At 36.7% G+C, this 23,724-nt stretch overlaps 2 protein-coding genes across 3 annotated transcripts in view; one reads left to right on the top strand and one right to left on the bottom strand.

The window, feature by feature from the left end:
• The window catches only part of LOC141435292 (phospholipid phosphatase 3-like), a 204,076-nt gene that overhangs the window by 82,018 nt on the left and 98,334 nt on the right, over positions 1 to 23,724 (top strand). The window lies entirely within an intron of this gene.
• The window catches only part of LOC141434924 (phospholipid phosphatase 2-like), a 39,639-nt gene continuing 16,606 nt past the window's right edge, over positions 692 to 23,724 (bottom strand). The window contains exons 3-7 of the mRNA XM_074097412.1: positions 6,497 to 6,651; positions 3,786 to 4,006; positions 2,198 to 2,324; positions 1,407 to 1,589; positions 692 to 814 (exon numbers count right to left, since the gene is read on the bottom strand). Of these exons, the coding sequence (XP_073953513.1) occupies positions 692 to 814; positions 1,407 to 1,589; positions 2,198 to 2,324; positions 3,786 to 4,006; positions 6,497 to 6,651 (809 nt within the window). The remainder of the gene's footprint in view (positions 815 to 1,406; positions 1,590 to 2,197; positions 2,325 to 3,785; positions 4,007 to 6,496; positions 6,652 to 23,724) is intronic.

Here is a 23,724-nt window from a genome sequence, read left to right as displayed (position 1 = left end):
ACACCAGGGTATTGTAGATGCGTTGCCAACCTAGAGGCGCTAAGATGGGATACCTCAAGTGCAGTAATTTCACCGGCTGTCTTACTCTCCACGCCGAAACACAACAGTGCAAACACTGCTGCTTCACGGCAGGATTAGTGAGCAAGATGGTGGTAGCAATCCGGCGGACTTGCACAAGGTCCTACCACCTGCAAGTAAATATTTCCTACAGGACCATCACCTGTATTTCCGGATAGAATACAACCTAGTCAAGGCTGTTATTGAACCAGTTAGATACGCCTTTGGCCCCTTCTGCACTTTTCATCAGATAAGATATGGTCAATCACGGTTTCATTTTTTTGTAAAAAAATATAATAATGAGCTCCCGATATTTCGATGCATTTGCATCATTATGTTACAATACAAGGCTCGTCAAAAGCAATGCTATCTGTATTCTGAAGCCAACAGTCTATGCTATTTAAACCGTCAATCATTTAAAACTATTAGTACTACGTCAAACTAAATTACACTATTTTGTCCCAACTATAACCCTAGAGGTATATGCTTGCACGAATATGCTTGCATTATACACATCACTAAGCGTTAGGTACTACAATTTCACTCCACAAGTTGTACAATGCTACTCACAGAGTATGCTTCACATAATGTCTCGTCATTGAAGACTGTAAGCCGTAGCTTACACGGCTTGGGGCTAGGGCATGAGCACACGGTTCGGCAACAACTTGGTGTCGGGTTGTGGTTGTTCCATCGCTGTTTTGATATCGCTGGTACTCACGACGGCAGGCTGGGAGAAGTTCTTGCAGAGAACGAGTACCTGCAAATTATTAAATCTTTTATAACGAATTACAATATTTAGTTGCAGTACGGGCTCTTCAAGAAGAAACCCTAACACTAATTTGAAGCAAAATTATTGTAAAATAACATTGCTATTTTATTTTTTCAGGTGCAAAAATTTACGGCGCACTAATCATAAATTGTGTTTACAAAGATCTCCAAGAAGAAGATAGAATTATACCCAAATCCTGTCCATGATAATAATTATTAATTTTAGCTTATGCATGAGGGGGTAAGAGAGAAAGAGAGAGAAACATTTATTTACAGATATTCGATACACATAAATATAACAACGAAAAGTATAAGTAGTATAGTGTAGGTAGTTGGAGAGTCTCTCGATAAATAAATTTAATAGCACGCTATTCAGGATTTCTTTCAAGGCCATATGGCACCTATCACAGGGGGGGGGGGGGCTACTACGAAATTCGAACATCGAAGTTCGTATCGTACCGTCCCTCTCACTCTCGTATTAAATATTATAAGCGTCAGCGGGACGGCAATATACGAAGTTCGAATTTTGAACTTCGTAGTATAAGGCCAGTTTTGCCCTATATGAAATGCAGGCAGCTTACCGTATATAGTGCAGTGAGCGCCCCCATGCTTCCCCCCACAAGCACGTCCCACCAGTGGTGCCGGTGGTCCGACACGCGGCTAAGCGAGCACACCGCCGCGTAGCACACGCAGACGCCTTGCAGCAGCGGCACTGCCAGCACGGACCGGCTGTGCCAGCTGAACGCACGCCGTTGGAGGTACCACTGGAAGAAATGTTACTTGTAAGCCACAAATAACGTACTAAACCTATAGGTATTAGCTAGTGCCACCAGAGAATTGAGGTCATGCACACAAAAACATGTCATGGAATGGCAAAGAGATTGTAACATTCACTCATTCATTTAATTAATTATCCTTTTTAACCCCCGACGCGAAAAGAGGGGTGTTATAAGTTTGACCGCTATGTGTGTCTGTGTGTCTGTCTGTGGCACCGTAGCTCTTAAACGGGTGGACCGATTTGAATGCGGTTTTTTTTTATTGAAAGCAGGTTTTGTAGCGATGGTTCTTAGACATGCTTTATCAAAATCGGTTGAGCCGTTTTTGACATATTGAACTTTGAAGTGACAAAGTCGGGGGTTATCCAACTTTTGTTTTAATAATAATAAATTATGTGTATGTGTCGCACGGAAGTGTTAAATTCAAAGAAGCTGTTCAAAAAAGGTTTTTTTTTCAAAATGTCGAGTGTTTCAACACTTTTATTTTTTATCAAGAATCTTACCAACCTATAGATATATCTAACTGTCTTTTAATAGTAACAGTCCCAAGAAAAGACAGAAATGTCGTGGTTATCTTGCAATTAAAAACTACTTACTGCTAGAAAGAGTCCGCAATACATTGAAAGCGATGAATGCCCTGATGGGAAGCTCCTGATGGAGTCAATCTGAAGGTACCGGGAGTATTTCTTCGACGTGCATTGGTAACTTGATACGAACTCCGACCTATGGCAAAAAGAGCACTTGTTAAAATAGAAGAATTCATTAAAAAAAAAACAATAGTACTATTACTGAAAAAGACAAAGGTGATGAAATACGGTATGACTAGCGAAGAGTATGCGAACTTTGGCGCTCCCATTGTCATCTTACGGAGTGCAACGCTGAGTTTCAGTGAGTCCACAAATAAATTTAAACTTAACTAAATATAAATTTATTAATTACACAATTATTAGATAATTATTGTGATACTGTCTGTGCCGCATGCATTTGCGATATCAAAGCACCGCAGTTAGCTAAGCAAATGCTAATAAGTAGTACTCATATTCGATATTAATTGTGTTAATTTGGTATCAACATCTGCTTGAATCTTCGCAAAACGGGTCAAAGGGCGGCCAATATCAAAATTGCAACATAAGGGCATTCTACCAATATTTAGGGCAGCCTAAATAACTTTAGTAATTTTCCGCTATTATAACGTTTTAAACTTTCGTGATTCTCACTCATACTCAAAATACCACAAACGGGACTTATCACGCTATTATTACACAAGTAATATTTACCTCGACGTTTCGACGTTTTCGACGTGGTCACAAGTAGACTCCTCGTGTCTACTCGTGACCACGGCAACTGTAACGTTGCCGAAACGTCGAGGTAAATGTTACTTGTGTAATAATAGCGTGATAAGTCCCGTTTGTGGTATTTTATTTCCGCTATTATATTTAATTTTGATACTTCAGCTTTGAGTGAAGTCAACTGAATACTATCCTATTTTTTTAAAAACGACAGCTGTAATCTAGTTAGTATGACACCTTTGGATAAGAAAGCCATATGGTGCGGATTCAAACCCTGCCCGGCATCTGCTAATGTTTTTCGTATTAGGAAAAAAAACTTTTTTTTTTATTCGACTGGATGGCAAACGAGCAAGTGGGTCTCCTGATGGTAAGAGATCACCACCGCCCATAAATATCTGCAACACCAGGGGTATTGCAGATGCGTTGCCAACTTAGAGGCCTAAGATGGGATACTTCATGTGCCCGTAATTTCACCGGCTGTCTTACTCTCCGCGCCGAAAAACCACAGTGCAAGCACTGCTGCTTCACCAAGCGCATTGCTACCAAAAATAAATAAATACTCTATCCAATTAGTATCTTAAATAATTCATTCGAAAGTTTGTGAGTAGGTATAGTCACCATTAAATATTTAGAAGCCGGCGCCAAGGTGATTAAAAATATCAAAACATAAACTCTAATACCTTTAATAATAGAGTGGATGTGCCGATGTTTTTCGAATATCTGTTGGCGACTGTACATGTTTGTAACTCTTTGACGCTAAAATAGACGCACATATTTCAATATAATTTGGTATCTAAGTATTAATATGCTGAATCTCTGGAATTAGTTATCATGACACAAACGTCGTACAGCGCCATCTACCGGCGAGTAGCTAAGCTATAACTAAAACACTTACCCCACACATGTCTTGGCCTTATCAGGTTCGCATAGATCGAAAAATGTCGGCCGGGGAGACCCGACCACGCACTTTATCACTTCTAGGATGATGAGGTTGAACACTGCTCCGTAGATGAAGTCCTTATAGATTAGAGCGGCGGTTTTTGCGCTTGTACATAGTCTGCTCTTCTTAAGAGAGTATTCGTCTTCTCTGAATAGGGATGTTTCCACTGCCCAGAGCTATAACAAAACAAGTTTCTGTTAAAAGTAGTATAAGTTTTTGGTGACTGTAGTTTTTGTTGACTTGCGGTAATTTACCTAAACACACGGTCCGTCTACGTTCAGTAACAAACACGTGTAATATAATTATTTCGTAAATGCCTGAAAAGTGGCGAGCCGTTCGAGTGGCGGCCGAAGATTTTGATCAGTGGAGGAACGAACAGACGCACTAACTAATTAGGGTTTTCACGGAGGCGAAATATCGCTAGATGGCGTTAGTAGTATGATTGGTTTAATAACTAAATGCTAGGACGTTTAATCCTTCGGACTTTTTGACCATGGACTTTTTGACGCTAGGACTTTCAGACACTATGATGTTTCATCCTTCGGACTTTTTGACCATGGACTTTTTGACGCTAGGACTTTCAGACAGTAGGACGTTTAATCCTTCGGACTTTTTGACCATGGACTTTTTGACGCTAGGACTTTTAGACACTAGGACGTTTCATCCTTCGGACTTTTTGACCATGGACAATGTGACACCTGGACTTTCTGACTTTTGGACATGTATGCCCCTAAACGGAGCCAATCGCAAGCAAACGTCAAACGGATCTGACGATACTAACGCCATCGGCAGATAGACACCGCGCAAGATATCTCGAGCGATAGTGAGAAGAGCAAAATTGCGTCGAACCTCGAGAGAGTTCAGGCCCAAGACGCCCAGCCATTTGGTCGGATACAAAAATGTGTAGTACCCGTACAATTTTGCTGTATAAAAACGATGTATGTTCAGTTACTTCTTGGGGGCGCCAAAAAGCAAAGGCCATCTTTAATAACTGTATAGTTTGATTTATCCACTCAGTGGTCTATATACTCAGCTTCTGAGTAAATACCCACAACCTCAGCGTATAGACCATGGAGGATAAATCAAACGGAAAAGTACAAGTTAAATCGATGTCTCATGTCATAATATGTCCTTGGATTGAGATAACGTTAGCTAGTTTGGTGATGCTCAGCGACATCTGTTAGAGAATTTAGATTCTACTAACGTAGATTAGATAACCACTGCGGGTAGTTCGCAAAAGGCCCACTGAAGGTAGTTCACAAAATCGGGCGACGAATAACCTATATTTCAACCAACGAGCACCTGTGGTCGCTGAGTTTTATTAGAAATTTGTAAATACTTTGTTGTGTGTATTTACCTATCGCTATATTGAAAGAATAAGAAGAAAAACAAAGAAATCGTAAACCACCTAAGCCGGCTTTTTTACAAAATATTGTACCGAAACATTTTTTAGCTTCCTATGAACTAGAAATTTGGTGATACACTCAGCGATACAAAATTTAGCCCACTCTACAAACAAAATTAAGTATTTCTGCATACATTTGAAGACCACATTTTTTGCCGCTCAGTATATATTTATTACTTTAGTTTATTTTATTTATTCATTCAATATAATACGACCTAAATTACAAAATTGACAGTTACAACCATAATATTATTATTGATTATTGCGCATATTTTACTAACAGATACTTACCAAAAGTATTCAAAACATTGATAAATCAAACTTTTTGTTTGAAATTATCTCGTGTTCCTGTTCCAATCAACTTAATTTTGTGGTAAAATAAATGCGTAGCATGAAAACTGTGTACCTATTTGTTACAAGAAATAACGATCTAAATAAAATGTGACAAACCAAATTACCAGCATAAAATCACCATTTTAAAATATTTCGTATGAATTTGTAAAAACAATCTACTTACGTAAACGAGTACCTAACTGTCAAATTTGCAAAATATGAAAAGAATTTTCGCGAATAGTTTTTTTTTACATTATATTGATTGAAAATACTTATTACAAATTGTTTGTTAAATCATTTTTATTTAGAGCACGCGGCGGCCATTAAAATTGATAGGGATTTTTATTTTTGTATGACATGACGCACATGACATATTTTGCATATAGAGTAGTTTTAAAATAATTAAATAGAACACAATGTGATGAATGGAGCTGTATTTGAAAGACAGAATTGCAATTTTGAATGCATTTGTTCTGTTAATAACAAAGCTTGTTTAGTTTGTTTAACTTACAAAAGGATCTAACGTAGATATGTAGGTACTAAAGATATAAATCGAGTGAGTTTAAATACCTACTCATTTTCTTACAAATATGGTCAAATTTTAAAAGATATATAAGTAATTATTATTATAACTTCGACTCCTTTATTTTTTAGTACCTACACAGCATACATAGTAATTTGAAGAATGCTACTGATTTAGTTTTTCACTTCCGTCGTAAAAAGAGTATATCTATGTGTATCTTTGTAGCGTCGTAGCTCTCGAACGGATAGACCGACTCCGATGCGGTTTTTACGTAAAGGCGAGTTTCTTTGAGTTGGTTTTAGTTTAGTGTCATTAAAATCGGTTCAGCCATTTTTGAGACCTTGAGCTTTGAAGTTACAGTCAGAGGCTTTTCAACTTCTGAAGTTGGTTATTAGAAATACTTACAACAATAAAAGGCACGATAACAGTGACAGCGGCCACAAGCGAGATAGAGAACGTGTCTCCCACGTGCGGGAACGAGAGAGCAGGATCATTGCACGTGAAGCCGCCGCGGCGGCTCGGCAGCGCCCCCACCTCCAGTAGTATGCATACTGCTGCAACTGTAACAAAAAAAACACGTCAATAAACGGTGTACTGTTTTAAAGTACGCTACTGTATAAAGGGTAGGCTGTATCAAAATGTACCTATGTTAATTTATTAACTAGCTTTTGCCCGCGGCTTCGTCCGCGTGGAATTCGGTTATCGCGCACTATTCCCTCGGGAACTGTGCATTTTTCCGGGATAAAAAGTAGTCTATGTACCATACGAATACGATGTATTATATTAATATAGTAATATATTATTGTTTTTTGTGTTTGGTGGTGGTACTGTTGGGACCGTTAACAAAATTTTTTTTTTCTTTTCTTTCCTATGTCACTCTCTGGACCATAAATTATCTCTATGCCAAAAATCACGTCGATCCGTCGCTCCGTTTTGATGTGAAAGATGGACAAACATACAAACACACACACTTTCGCATTTATAATATTAGTATGGATGAGAGTTACTTGACAGACAAAATGTCGCTAGATGGCGTTAGTACCGTAACGTAACGTCAAACGGACCTCACGACACTAACGCCATCTAGCGATATTTCACGTAACAAAGTAGCCCTCATTGACTTCTATTAGGTCTTTGGCAGGCTAATCGTGTAAATGTAATATCTAAAGCCTAGTTTAGCCGTGCAAGAAAAATCGTGCGAATGGCATTACATTGCGGTGCTCGATTGACCACTACAAAGTCGTTGGTTATGCGGCCTCGCAATGTAATTCAAAACCATTTTCCTTGCAGGTTTACAGCGAGCTTAACATAAACTAACATAAATCCACTCGCAAAGACGACTTAGTATAATATTTAGTTTAATGATTAATGTAATTGAGACTAAAAATATTTTTACCAAAAAACCGACTTCTAAGAGCATTCGTTACTAACGGGTGCTTTTCGCAAGGTCTATAATTTTTTTTTCTAAAATTTTTTGGCCGAAATTGTTTGGTAAGTATAATAATAACTGTATGGCATATTTTGTTTTTTGCATAAAGATTTTTTTGCATACATTTATTTTCTAAAGCACTTGTCTTTAATTCCCACCCTCCTAAACTATTTTTTAAATTAGTTCATAGATGACTGAGTTCTAAGGTAAAAGTCCTGAAATAAAAATAAAACCGAATTACGAATCGAATTTGTCAAAAAAAATTATACTAAAGAAACGGATTTAATGCATAAAATCATCTTTAATTGAGAGACACAATGCCAAGAAAACACGCTGTATAATTATTATCTTAACTATGTAAGTATTTTGCCTAAGAATGCTCAAAGATCGAAGCTCCAAATTCTTCTCAGCATTTAACGAGAAATATATGGACGAATAGAAAATAATTTCTCCGTTAACGACTTCGGTATTTGAATTATTCTACAGGTATGCGGGGCAGTAGATCAAATATTGATTGATGTTAAAAACAAATGGATAATACATTAAAATAAAATTGACGATCTCAGTGGAATCAATCGATTTGTATGTTAAAATGATTGATTAATCGATAACGGTCTGTTTCAATGATTTATTGTGAGATCATGACCACTCTATTTGAATTTATCTACCTAATACCTATAAACAAACATTTCTTGCGTATTTCTTTATTTCTTTGATCTTTGATTTGGAGTCGCCATCGTTTGAAATTTAAACTTTACAAACTCTATTGCTTTCTCACCCCCTATTCCTTTGTTTTTATTTACATTAACTCCAGTGTTTACATTTACAAGGATTTACATGTAAACTTAACAGTCGTCGACCTTCTATTAAGTATTCTGAGGTTTGAAAATCACGACAAAAGTAGTAGATTGTTTACATGATTAAGATGGATGTTGATAAAAAACAAAGTTGGATACTTTTAAATCAAAATTTAAATTCAATCTTCTTTTAGATGAGATAATAAATAACCGAGTAAGCACACAGAACCACTAAGTTATTATTATTGGGAAGCAATTTGCTCACTATCTTCTGTTCATCTATCTCATCTCCTCTAACAGGGCTTTATGTTTCGAATCCTAATAGGTAGTTTAACACTCAATACCTTCACAGATTATTTGTGTTACTATGAACGCTAAAACAACTTAAAAGAAAAATAAAATGAGGTTCAAATTAAAGGAGATCGTCATAGAAAAAACATGATTCATTTTTTATTTTTCGCTCGATGTTTATAATGGTAGGTAATTAATATGTAGATATCATGTGCTTATAAAAAAATCTATACTTTTATACTTTTACTAGTGTTTTTATAGTTCTTTTTTTAGTACTTGTCAGGTTTTGTTCAATTCAGTTATTTGGTTGTGTCAGTGGAGCGTAGAGTAAATTAATTTTCCCTTTAAATCACATTATTTCGCCTAATATTTTACGGTAATTCGTTTACACGTTCCACCTTTATTTTGAGGACCTATTCTATTCGTAAAATGCTCACAATATCCTAACCATTGCCAGATATTGTTTTATGAATACCCTAAAAAGGAATGTGAGGGTTTCATAATCCATTTTGTAATAAAGTTTTTTTATTTCTTCAAAAAGGATTTCAGCCTGACTCACGAGGATTACTCATTTGCATGCTCAGGCACTATACTACAAAGCGCAAAGTTCGAACTTTGTATGTTGCCGTCCCGCTGACGCTTATGTTATTAAATACGAGAATGAGAGGGACGGTACGATACGAACTTCGATTTTCGAATTGCGTAGTATCCCCTCTGGATATCCGGAATGTCGTAATGTCCTTTAAGAAATAAAGCGTCATTTTATTTTCCACACGGATTTTAATAGTTGCTCAATACATTCAAAGCGAAAGCATTTGTGTTCCAGTTTTGTAAAAGTTCGCGTGATATGTTTGGTTTTGTGGGGACGCGTCTCGGTGTGAATCCAGTAAAACCGTTCCAGTGCCCTTAGTGTAAGTTTTCGGTTACAAAATACGTCTCGATCGCGTTCACGTTAAAATCTCAATTTGTATGCAAAGACGAACAGCGCCTCTAGCGGCACGTTTGCGATGTTAGTGTTTCCATACGAATTGAGATTTTAACGCGAACGCGATCGAGACGTATTTTGTAACGAAAACTTACACTAAGGGCACAGTAGCATGACACTGCGGTGCTCGATCGATCTTGTGTAACTCGTTTGGATTCTAACCCCGCAATGTATCGCTACTGGCACGATTTTACTGGAATAATGTGTACCAGGCATAACCTTAACGGACACTCATAAACTATCGCATTCATTATAAATATTACTACAACGTGTTATGGATTCATAAGGGATCCGTAATAAAACCAGATCCAAAGCCTCATTGTGTGAGGTCATGGTTTCAAGTTAAGCTATAAAAAGTAAACGATTGTTGAAACTATAAATCGGTAGAGACGTGAAGAAAATAGACTGAAAAAACAAAAAATATCGATTGAATAATAATAATAATAAATAATAATAATGATTTATTCAGAAAAAATGCGGTACAATTTTAAAAATACAATCTTTTGATAAAATCTACGTAACACGCACGTGTGCCTGAACTAAGGTTACTAAGTGAACCCTGTATCTCAGGCTAACGAGCATATTTACAAAAATAAAATAATCACATAGTAATAACAATGTGCACGGTATATGGAAAAGTTGACATAATTTATTTATCTCTTATCTCCGTTAACTACACGTTATAATTTTTAGGTTTTTAGGTTTTAGGTTAGGTACATTACATAATATACCCATGCCATGCACGCTTCTTCTGTTTATTAGATACTTAGTATGTAAAGCGGTAGATATTGTTCGATAATTCTGAAGTTAATTTCATTTCATCAAGAAAAACCAACTAGAAAAATAACGAGTTGAAATAAATTTAACGATGGTATTTTTTTTCAAATTTTAGCGGATCAATATATTCACACATGAGAAATAACAGAGTAAATACAATACCAACTAAATTGAGAAACTTCCTTTGGAAGTCGATTAAAAAATAAGATTACTAAAAAGTCCACCAATAAATTAAATTAAACAACAAATAAAGTAAAACTAAATAAAAATAAACTAAGCAGATAACACTTTAGGGATAAGTCCACCTCTGTACTTAGCACTTTTTTAGTGTAACCTTTTTGTATTATTTTCCTTTTTGTACTATAAAAAGTACAAACAAATAAATTAATACAATTAATATAATAACCAAGCTTTTGCTAAAACACATCCCTATAAAGCGGGTCTCAGTTAACGTCTCCCATAAATTAAAGGCGATAAGTGAAAGGTAATAAATAAAGATTAAGATTATCTTGCGACGACTTGTTTTATTGTGTGTTTGTTTAATTTTATTTTTCATTGTTTGTATTAAACCACAGGATAAATAATTTTCCTGCATCCTTTATTGCAGTGCAGTAAAATGTTCTAACCTGCACACAAGTTAAATTTTATTTTCACTCTTAGTTCTACTCAAACTAAAATGAAAATCGGAAATGTCTTCTTTGTAGGTTGGATTCTTTTTGCTAAACTACATCCCATTGTATTCAAGGAACTAAGCACATACTTATAACCTAAAATTTTACAAAATTTAAAGGAGTTCATACCTCATCGTAACATGTAGTCCTAAAAATCAAAGTGACTTGGAAATTTTTTGGTAATTTTCTATGTTAATTAGGTAAAATCCCTAAATTTCAAATCAATTGCCAGATCTGGTGATTTACGCGAGTGAATCGGTAAACAAAAATTAGTACACTATTACTATGTAAGTAGTTGTTTATTTGGCTTTTTAAGGCCGCGAACGCGCTGCTTTCTAACTGCAACTTAACTGTCAACTGCCGACTGATATACATTTCCATAGCAGTCTGCAAAACTGCACGCAAATTGTACGCTAGCTGCGATTTAACTATATAAGCAAGTTGTAGTTACGCTGCAGTGCAGTTCGAATAACCATCCATATGTGATAGCTCAAAAGTTGTACCACAGAATAAGGAGCAGTACAAATAGGTAGTACACGTAATAACGTAGCACGTTAAGCACAGACATGCATCTAACAATTACGGTATTGTGAGATGGCGCCGATAGTCGGAGAAAGCGAGATGACTGATTAGGCCTAATGCCCTTAGTGCGGCAACTTTCAAGGTCCCACTCGGCAGGACACCGGTTAACGTTAAACGCACTTAATGCCGACATTTCTTTCAACTTTCCACTAGTTTCCGATCTTGATTAGTACTCTTAAACACAACCCCAACATATAAAAAGGGCTTGCTAGGCATATTTACTTTAAATGGCGCAATTTTTTTTTCATAATAAGATAATTCTGGGTTCTCCTTATTCAGAATCATGAGCACTACCTATTGATTTTGACGAAGAAAAAAATTACCCGAATTTTCCATAACATTATGTGTCCATTTCGTAACGAGCCATATAATGTAAACTGTATTAAACAGTCAAAACTGACAAAACAATAGGGACACATTTCTTCGTCCAAATCAATAGTGCTCGTAATTCTGAGTAAAAAAAAACCCAGAATTACCTAATTTCGAAAATAAATAAAATTGCGCCATTTAAGAGAAGTCTTTTAGTTCCATTCTCCATATTAATGTAGTCCCAGTCTCATTTGAAAACTAGGCAATAGAAATAGATGAAATTTTGTAAGTATGGACTAGAAGTAATCTATGCTGTGGTTTTTCAGATTTTCATATAAATGTGTAATAATGAGAATTACAGGAGCTCAAAAGTCGACAAAAAAAAGATGTCAACTTTGCACGAGAATTACATACTAATAAAGCATTGATTCAATATCATTGATTTCTGTGCTATACTTTTCATATAATATGAGGACAATGAAACCCAAAATTTAACCGCCCAAATCTTACAGCCTACAGCAATCTCGATAAAAATTACGGACGTCGTTGCGGAAGGCATGGGGAGGACGGCTGCGAGCGCTTATGTCACGAGCGATAAAGACAGCAATATCCGAAATAGAGGTGGGTAAATCCGGATCTGAAGATTCAAAAGAGTCAGATCCTCAAGCGGATCCGAATCCCTTAATGACTCCTTTCAATCTTATTGACTCCGAGTTACTAACTCCGACTGGATCGAGCGGCTCGCCTCGCTCGTGATCGCCGTCACGCTCACCACTGACTCGCTCCGTCCGCCTGCTTTCGCTCTCGCTCGGCTCGGATTGGATCGGCAGGGCTACTACGAAACTCGAAGTTCGTATCGTACCGTCCTCTCGCTTTCGTATCAAATAGTATAAGTGTCATAGAAACCGCACGACACGAACTTCGATTTTGGAGTTTCGTCGTAGCCCTGCGGATCGGATCTTGGACTTGGATCTTATTATCTATGTTTGGCCAAGGTTCGGTTCGGTACTCGGACTTGGACTAACGAACGAATCTTTCTCTCTCTCACGAATCTGTACTTCAGTTCAGTCAGCGGGTGGGACACCGCAGTACCGTACCGACACCGACCGACCGAACCGAGCCGGGCGGATCGGCCATAGATAAATTAATAATCGCTCGAAAGAACCGGAGTCAATAAAGGAGTCGGATTCAATAAGCGGATTCGGTACCGACACCGGAGCTGGATCTGGTGAGTCAGATCACTTCGCGGAGTTGAGATTACCCATGGCTAATCCGAAACGAATACCTAACGCGGCCGCTGGGAAACTAGCTGTCGCCCGCGACTGTCTGCGGATTCGTTCATTGCGATCCCGCGGGAACTGTGCAATTTTCCGGGATAAAAACTATCATTCCGTCCGTTATTTTTCGTTATTTGTGTAATCGTTCCGTGAGTCACAGACGGTTCTGGCAGAAAATCAGCGCTGCAGGCGTTTAACGCTTCAGCATAATGCTGAGTCAGCGACCGTTTCACTTTCGCGGGGACACAACATTGAGTATATTGTATTTAATGTTTTCATGTGTTTTTCTGTATTTTTTTATTTTATTTGTGTTAATTTTGCTCTATATGTGTGTCTTCTGTGTAAGTGAATAAATGTCTTCTTTCTTTCTTTCTTTCTTTCTTCTTTACTTGAGCGAAAAGGTTTTTGAAATTTGAACATTACGATATTTCATCGATTAGAAATAAAACATATGACGTATTCAGAAACAGGAATATTTTTAAACCGGGAAATTACCCAAAAATAAAATTTAATCATGTGCATTAGGTACATTAGACCAGGTGACATAACTATTAACTAACTAACATATTAACTAAAATAACTGCCGGATCTAATAACGAAGGAGCCGCGGTAAAGGCTACCAAATAAAATTAATCGTATTCGCAAAAACGGTTTCCTGTTGTATCGCAATGCCGGCCTGACTTCCGGATCAGGTGCAATGAGGGCTATCGTTTTTGTCTCACTAGATGGCGCACTGTTGCGTGAGGTTTTTAAGTATGGCTTTCAAAGTCTGTTATTACGGGCGTGAAAACAAAGTTTAGTTTAAAATCATATTTAATACACCTTAAAACCGTACCATAAAAATATCGAGCATGCCACAGTGTTGCATAGTCCCCGTTTTGTTCGGAAACAAGGGAGGACAAAGGTTTCCGAAAGACAAAACTGTCTCAAAACACACACATTCATTGCCCCGGAATGCATATTTGCCATAATTAATTTCAGATATTGCAAAAATTCACAAAACTATACTAATCATAAATAAACCCGCGTAGCCCACCCAAAAACTATGAGATTTGACATTTCGGAGACCTCACGCTACACTAGCGCCTCTAGTGGCGAATTCATACGCGATAGCCCTCATTGTTTTGTCTATTTCGGGCGCCGGACGGGTTAGCTTCCGGTCTGATTCAGATTTAATAACATATTATTATGTCGAGGGGGAATTTGCCATTTAAATGCTATGGGGAATATTGTAACGTTTGCAAAATGACAGCGTATAATGTTTTTCCATCGTATTTTAACGGAAAACTTTGTATTTATCGTGCTCTCTCAACTAGCTGCAATAACCCATCGTACAGCTATTTTGACATTTGACACTAAGTAATAAAGTTCCATATTAAAGGATATGAAAATCTCAAACGCCATACGAGTACTTGGCCCTCTACTACGAAGTGCAAAATTCGAACTTTGTATCTTTCCGTCCCGCTGACGCTAATATTATTTAATACGAGAGTGAAAGAGATAGTACGATACGAACTTCCATTTTCGAATTTCGTAGTAGCCCTCCTGCTTGGTCCATCAGAGTTTAGCGAAGCCGCGTGTAAAAGCTAGTTTCGAATGAAAATTATATGAAACACTTAACGATATTCAATTGCACTTACTAGACCACTTACCCCCGCCATCCATATTTAATTTTATACCAATGGGTACTAGTTTTAACCGTTTCGCTTAGTGGCTGAAAGCCGTTTTACAACTTGATACTTTGAATAACATGAAACTTTATCCGCGGTTTCGTTCACTTGAACCATTAGGTCTGGAAATTGAATGAAAATTTTGGAATCCTCATGAGAACTGAGTAGAAGACAAAGGGGATTTTCTTTGTAAAAATATCCTATTAATATTATAAATGTGACTGTTTGTGAAGATGTTTGGATGTTTGTTTACTCAATCACGTCTAAACCCGATTTAAATGCAATTCGGTACAGCTAGTTTGAGCCCCGGGGAAGGACATAGGATAGTTTTTATCCGGGAAACAATAGCTAGGACGTAAATAAATAAATGAAAGCTAATAGTTAGCTTGTAGTTAGTTAGTTAGTTAGTTGTAATAGTTAGTTTGTAGTTTATATTATAGGATTAGGTTAATTTTATTTTGTTTATTGTATACTGTAGTTTCTAAGGAGTATTTTTATATATTTTTTATGTTACTTCAATAAATGAGTATTTGTATAGTTAGCCCATTTTAAATAATATTTTTGAATTCAAATACATCCGGCTTTTTTTGTATGAAAGAGCAACCAACAAACACTCTCCAAACTTTTCCGTTTAAAACATTAAAACATTCGTTGGTATGTATGTCCCTCTTAATGCGATAAGCGGTATCTCAAAAAAACACTTTTGAGTTATTTTTACTATCTGACGCAAAATGTTGTTAAAATGATGCTAGTAACACAACTGTGTTTTTTTTTAGATAAGTAGGTACCTACCACCTCTTGCCTTATGAACAGGACTTCATTTCTGATTTAATAAGTACATCAATAAATCATTTTATTCAGACACCTTTCGATGCTCAATACGTCGTAAATAATGACAATTACATTCGTAGTGGTATCCTAGCTTTGCGGTTAGTCCAAGTACAGGTATGAGACCGCAAGCAAGTCATATTACCTGCATAGCATATTTCATTAATAATATCATTCAGGCTAAACCACATTTAACATCGACCTCATTCCGTATATCATTCGACAAAATTTCACATTAATATATGTCAATCCAATCTATAGAAAGGGTAAACAAAGACGCCATTAGCCCAACCACAGAATTTAATGATGTAAAAACCTAGAACCTATTGCAAAATAATTAATCTGTTTAGTAAAACGATTAATTTATTAATTGAATAGATCAAAGTATTTTTGTCTATTTTATTATTTACAATACTTGATTTAATTTCAAAGACTGTTTATTCAATTAGAAAATTAAATATTGAAATCAAGTGAATTTCGGTGAAAAAAATGATTAGACGTCTAGCTAAAAGACACGAATTATATATAAATGTGTTATTGATTCGATCCAGTGGGTGTTTGTATATACTTATAGTAATTTTGATGAAATCGGTTTGTTTACACTTTCCATAAATTGCATTGACTTAACGTATACTAGCTTCTTCTGAGTCGCTATACACTCTATACAGAATGGTCATCACGATGACCACGGTCATAGTGAAACATTGTGATAACTTTCTTCAAAGGCGGATCCACCGTTGTGGGTTGTGGACACTATGGGCATGCCCACAACCCTAATAGACTGGTAATGACACCTTTCACGGTCTATTGAAACCGATAGGCCAATGTCTTGATGCGCGGCGAAGAGGAAATAGGTAATCAAATCCAAAAGTCGTTCATGAGACATGAACTCATGATTGTTAATGGACGAGTTCGTATTCCGACTCGCACTTCGCCGGAGACAGCACGGGCACTACCTACATAACTAATAAGACAAGCATCACTTATCACCTTATCATCATATTGAGTTTTGTGGTACCAAGCACGCAGTTGTTGTCAATTTTTTATCTACTGTTTTGTTCATGTTCTTTGTTCACTGTATTGATAGGTATTTTTTAGTTTGGCAATAATTATGCATATTATTATTATTCTCTTTATTTATTTTTTTATTCTTAGGATTAGGTTTTTATAATAGTTATAAGAAGTAAAATACAGAAAAGTATATACAAAATTAAATTATTATTATTATTATTAAATGCCAAGCGGGCAAGTGGACGAGGCGATCATATTGTTATTCCGTTTTGGAATGCGCTTCGAGTGTGACGTTAGGTAGGTACGAGTAGTTCGCATGTTGTTTTCAGTTCTATTTAGTTAATAATTGTTTAAAAAAAGTCCATAACCCTTCTTCGGGCAGTCGGGTAATGATAATTAAGGGGCCATAGTTTTAATGAGTTTCGCGCCTGTTTTATTTTTATTTGTGACGACGATTGTCAGCGTACAAACTATGATTTGTTTGCATGATCTGTCTCATTAGACAAAATGAGTATCGATACATGTAAGTATAGCTGTAGATACGAGTAATCAACTCAAGTTTAGTTCAGAGAGAGTTAAGCGGTGTAATCATACTTATGTACAAGACATAAGTATAAATAGATTAGGTTTCAACTTGGAATGATCATTCGTTCAACATACATAAGTCAAGGAAAATTTATGGGAAATCGTAAGCAGGGGAATAAATTTAGCTTTAGCATTGAGAACTTGTTCATACAACAGAGGTAGCAGAGCGTTTTCAAGTCTCTCCAATATCATACAATAGAAATAGGAAATAGGAGAAAGCGATACGCAAAGCTCAAGCTATAGTTGTATGTATGTAAATTTACAAGAAATGTAGAGCATTTATTGGTACGATTTTAGATAATATTATGACCATATCGCTGCTTTAATTTGATAGTGACACAACTCTAAATTCTAGGGCAGTACATTTTGAAATATGTCATTAAATAGTTCAATTTTAAAGCTCTCTTTATTTTGGATTGTGTACTATCATATTAAAGCAACGATATAGTGATAAAAAGCGCGCCGAAGGGAAAAAAGTCGTAATTTTCACCCGACTTCCCGAAGGAGGGTTATTCAATGAAGTATGTTTATTAGATTCTTTACTCACTTTTATTAACTTTAAAACTTTAACGTCGATATCTCGCTGAAACCGAATATTCGCTCAGACACTAGTAGTTCCTAAGGATATTAGGTATCAAAAATTACATTACATGATCTTGTTTCCAAATAGCCTAATGAACAATTTAAAAACGTTAACAGTGTTAACATAGCGTGTAGAAGATTTAAAATTTTATTTCTCAACACTATAATTTCGTAATTTGTTAGCCTAACGAAACTCATTAAGCATTGATTGTAGACATTTTTCAAATTATATGGCACGGCGCGTTATATAAAGGTTGCACAATCGAAAAGGGCCCTGCAAGTTGTCGCAATACAAAAACATGACAAACAAAAGGTTCAAGCCATTGTCATTATTGTAGTCACTATTAAATTACATAATATACGTCGGAGCAGGCTAGTTAATTATAAGATTTTCTCGAATATTTAATTTTTATTACAAGTTCATTTGGATCACTTTGTTGACCGTCTATTCGTCTGTCAAGATTTTTTTCTTAGAAATGCATGGGAGTAAATATCAAACTGATATATATTTATTTTCTAGCCATTTCCCACGACTCGTCTACTCAGGACTCAGGTGTGCTAAGAGAAACAGTTAAAAAAAAACAATGAGCTTCTTTTTTTTCCGGGACGAAAAGGCTCAACTGCCTGCACGAGTAACAGGTTTTTTTTTATTGAAATATGTAGTAATTATTAAAAATAAGATCTGGGGATAATTTCATAACGTTAATTTTCAGTTCAGAGGTATGACCTATGACTATGACCTAGAAAATTGGCGATGATGTGTATTACGTACATTTTACTAAAACTATCAATAATATAACGGGTCGAACAAAAATTTTTGCACATTTAAAACATTGATAGAAATAAAACTACTCATGTTACTTTATGTTTGCCACTAGCTAGTGTCTTATGTTATTTAATATTACGAGTATCATTGTGAAACTGGATAGCAAAGTGCAGTTGCTCGTTTCCTAGTTTTCCGTTCTAGTACCCTATATTAACATCGATATCTTAAGAATTACTGTCAAACAAATCGCCTAATCGCGAGATTAAAAAGCCCTTAACGGTCAGCATATTAACAAGTTACGTGACCCGGTTCCGTCCGCTTTAATGGTCAATTTTCACCTACGACTTACAATAAATTATGCTTTTATCGCTCTTATGTTAATTTGTTTGTTCGTGAGCGATTCCATTTGTAAATTATTATAGGAAATCGACAGTTTGTTTGTTTTCAATTAGGGTTAACAGCGGGATATATTTGGGATGGGAATAGACGATCTTTGAAGTTAGTCGCCAAATTCGTTCACTATAAAACAGTAGGTAACGTGACTGATTGACGTACGCGAGACAAAAGTGCGCTAACAAACATGTACAACACGAGCATAAAATGAGCTATTTTACCCAAGACGTTCATATAGCCACCCGAACCGGCACAGCGAGGGTGGATAGACACGTCGAGGGGAAAATGGGTTTAATGCTCGAGTTTTACACTCCATTTTTCACTTAGATTGCAAGGAAATGAGATACCAACAGTGGAAACTATTGTTCACTTTCTACTTACCTTTATTTTTCATGCATTATTATATTGTAGTTTTATTGATTTATTTTGGTTGATTTGATTGATTTTTACTTTTATATAATTTAAAAATTATTATAAAATTATGTAGAAACGTTTTTGTTTGTGGCTGTTGACACCTAATTATCTTGGTCTTCTACGAAGATTTTATTTTATGCACTAGAGCTTAAAAAGTCATTTTATGTCGCTTAAATCCAGCATATATATAAACACGAAATTTACGAGCATGAGAAGTGAAAAGATTTTTTTTAATTCCTATCGGACACAGAGATCAAAATAACCAATTTTTAATTGTTCTATGACATAAAACTAGTAGATATTATTGTATTCACCATTATAATCCCCCCTTCCGTATCAGGTTATGTTCTACTGTTGGTTTCTGTGAAAAGCTAGTTGGCGCTAGTATTATGAAATTTATGAATGAGGTGCTTTTGAAAACTTTGACGTTTGTGATTGTTTAAATAAAATTACTAAATCCAATCGCAAGCAAGACTGTAACGTGAAATGGACCTCATGATACTAACGCCATCTAGCGATATTTCGCTTGTCAAGAAAACTTCGCTGGAAAAAAAATCATTTTTTTTATGTCAAGTAGCTGGAACCGAGTTGGAATGATCGCCGCCCATGGACATGGACACCAAGAGCATTATTAGGATTAGAAGTGCGGGTGCGTTGCCGGCCTAAGAGGGTGGGCTTAAGGGGGAAGGGAGGAGGGGGAGGGGGAGGGGAGCTGGGCCTCCGGATCTCCCACTCACCGTACGTAACACAGTAGCAAAACTACTATTTCACGCTGGTATTCTGTGGGAGTGTGGTACTAACCCGGTCCCGGCCCATTCGTACTGCAGCCAGCAAGTGGTTACAGCAAGGCTCTACCACATAAAAACACAAGGCTCTACCATTTTCCGATGCCTAGAGTGTACCAGACAATGCTGCTCTTTTCACTAGATGGTTGGTACCGTTGGGTTGAAGGAACGATGTCATATTAACATTGTAATACTTAGCAAAGTGTTTGTAAACAATCTGAAACAATATCACTACGACAACGGTACATGGTGTTTATGCCAACAAATGACGAGAGTACTAACAATGATAGTTGTAAGTATAATAAGACTAGCTATTACCAGTGACTTTGTCTGCAAATAATTCGCGCACAATACAATACAATGACTCTTTATTGAACACCAATACCTAGTAAGAAGTACAGAAGACACAGGTATATAGAGATTTTCCGAGGTAAGCAGAAGGCGGCCTTATCTTTCACTGCGGGAACTTTACAATTTTCCGGAATAAAAACTATTGTACCTATGCTTTTCCCAGAATCTCTAATGATTTCTGTATCAGATTGCATCACCATCGGGTAAAAAGCAAAACAAATAAACATACACCTACTGGCATTTATAATAAATATGAAGTAGTTATGATAGAATAGTTAGAAATATAACCACAATTTAGTACCTTTTTACTTATATATATCGCGGAAGCTTCTCCATTTACAAAATCAAAAATGAATCTAAGGATTAAAATAAGAATAAAGAAAAACCGATCTTTTGTATCGAATTCCGAACGAAATTAGCAAATTGGTGCCCTTATACGTTAAGCAAATCAATAGTGACTGGGAAGTTCTCAAGCGCGTTGATAGTACAGCCCAAGCCTTCTCACTCTGAGATGAGGCCTGTGCCCAAAAGTGGACCGTAAATAGGCAGAGGATATTTATTTGAAACCATACTCCGGCAGTTTCATTCACACATGCTTTCTCCTTCCAATTTAAGCTTTTCTATTTATATCAATTAGCCGTTGTTTGTCGGCTGTTAATTACTAATCCCATGACAGACATATTGACAGGCGCCTGTCAAATCTCACTTGACGCTTTCGTCTCGCGTAGACACTGGTAGAGTTATTAAAATACTAGTCTGTGGCCGCGGCATCGCTCGCGTAAATCATTAGATTTGGTTGGCGTTCGGGTGGGTCAGTCAGAGCTATAAGGAGTACTTTGGACCATTTCGGCTCGATTGCTTTCTCGAGATAAATGGTACTACATGTACTGAGAGCATAAATGAGATTCCATCCTCACTAGCTCAATAGCATCCAAACGCTGTTTCAGACGGAGCAGATACTGTCTTGCCGAATCAACCAGACACATGGTTGAAACATGATACTAAAATTTTGTTTGCTTCCCTTGGATCGATGTGACGTATTTTCCCTTTGCTCAAACTTAAAGAAGTGGCAAGTAAGGTTTAATGATTGATTGTTAACTTAATAAATGCTGTCCCTTGTAAATGGAAACTGTTCAATTTACCGCACCCGCGATGCGAGGGGTGACTTCTCTATTTGTCATTGTTTTACTTTTACAACTTGGGGGTTCGTTGTTTCTTTAACGTGATGCACAATCGGTATTGTTTGTTATTTTAGGGGAATTGAGCAATCAGGGAAAAAACTGGATATTCCGGAAAACTGTGTGTCACTGAAAAAAGTAAAACTATAAAATGAAACAAAATTTAACTAAATAACCATCATCATCATCCAAGCCTACACTGTTGGGCCGCAGTCCCCTCCCCACGCGGGCTCAGTGCGGATTGGATTTTTGTTTATTCAAGTATATACATTTATTTAGGCGTAAGTTATTATTCAATGTCACCATCCAGGCACATTTAAGGGATGGCTTATGTTCACAAAATTAATATAAGCAAAAATCCCCATCCCCTTTTTTGCTCATGTACCTTTCTAATACTTACTTCACTATAACTGTCATCTTGTAAGACCTATACTGCAATAAATAAATAGATTCGCATTCTCCATTATTGCACAAAACAGGTCACAGAAGACGAGTGTCTCAAGCGGATGACACTTTGTATGTAGATTGACTTCTGTACCTGTCTGTTTTGTGCCTGAGGGGCTACTACGATATTCGAAAATCGTGCCGTACCATCCCTCTTACTCTCGTATTAAATAATATAAGCGTCAGCGGGACGGCAAGATGCGAAGTTTGAATTTTGCACATCGTAGTATAGGCCCTGCAGGGCTACTACGAAACTCGAAATTCGTGTCGTGCGGTCCCTCTGACACTTATACTATTTAATACGAGAGCGAGAGGGACCGCACGACTCGAACTTCGAGTTTCGTAGTAGCCCTGCTGATGTGAGAGCGGGCAGCTGCGTTATCTACTTCCCTATTGCCAAATACGAGCTCCAGACTCCAATTCTGCAGTTTGGAAGGCAAGGGAATATCACCACACTTTTCCCAAGATAGTCGTAATGAAGATACACTAGGACCTAGTTAATTTGAGAACAGACGACCGGATCGCGATGATATTTTATTTTAAAAACTGGACCCGTGAACAAACTAATTGGTGACCCCTGCGCTAGGTTATCCTCAAAAAACTACCACTACAACTCTGTCAGGAGCAGAGATGTAAAAAATGGTTTATAAAATGTATTCAAAAATTCAAATACAAAATGCAAATACTTCTTACGTTTTCTATTTCACATAAAAAATACAATATACAGCCAAAACCGTTTATAACGACAAATCAAATGGAGCGACCAAGAAAAAAGTCCCGACACGATCTTATACACCAATGTAATTCTGATTATAACGACCAAAATATTGTTGTCCCTTCGATGTTGTTATAAACGGTTTTGACTGTAGTTTTGTTTTTGTTTTGGTAGAGCAGAAGATGAAAGAAGAAGGAAATAATTTATTTGAAATATAACAAGGTTACAATTAAGATTCATCGGCGGACTCCGCACTAGACTCTGGGCCTGTATCGCGGCCTATAACAACTACACTACAGCAAACTACAACACTATTTTCCAAAGAAAGTCTGAAGGTTCACTGCTGATTGATAACCGACAACTACAACCACCACCTAAGTTCTTCATGTTGATTAATACTTTTCTCTCACCAACATTTCTAAATCAACCGAAGTAGAACTAAATAAAATAAAATCGCATAAATAACAAATAATGGACTTAAAACCCATAAGCGATAGGCAAATGAACCCGACCAATTTGTCTTAATTTTCACGGAATGCATTAGAGTAGGTAAATCTTTTAACTTTATGTATGGCCGGCCTAATGTACCAGATATCCGTTCAGATTTACATATTTCAATTAAGTGAGGTTTTGTAGTTTTAATTAGAGAATTTATGGTATGGAAGTTGAGACAGCGACTATAAATTGGTCATTTTAGTGTTTTACGCGTTTCAAATGCATTTTTCGGTTTCACGTGCTGTTGGGAAATTGTTATCTATACACGCGGCAGCGTGTGCATCCAAGTTGAAAGAAA

This window comes from Choristoneura fumiferana, chromosome 14 (assembly GCF_025370935.1).
Source record: "Choristoneura fumiferana chromosome 14, NRCan_CFum_1, whole genome shotgun sequence".
Lineage (NCBI taxonomy): Eukaryota > Metazoa > Arthropoda > Insecta > Lepidoptera > Tortricidae > Choristoneura > Choristoneura fumiferana.
The sequence above is the reverse complement of the archived record's forward strand: the minus strand, read 5'-3'. Positions and strand labels throughout refer to the sequence as shown.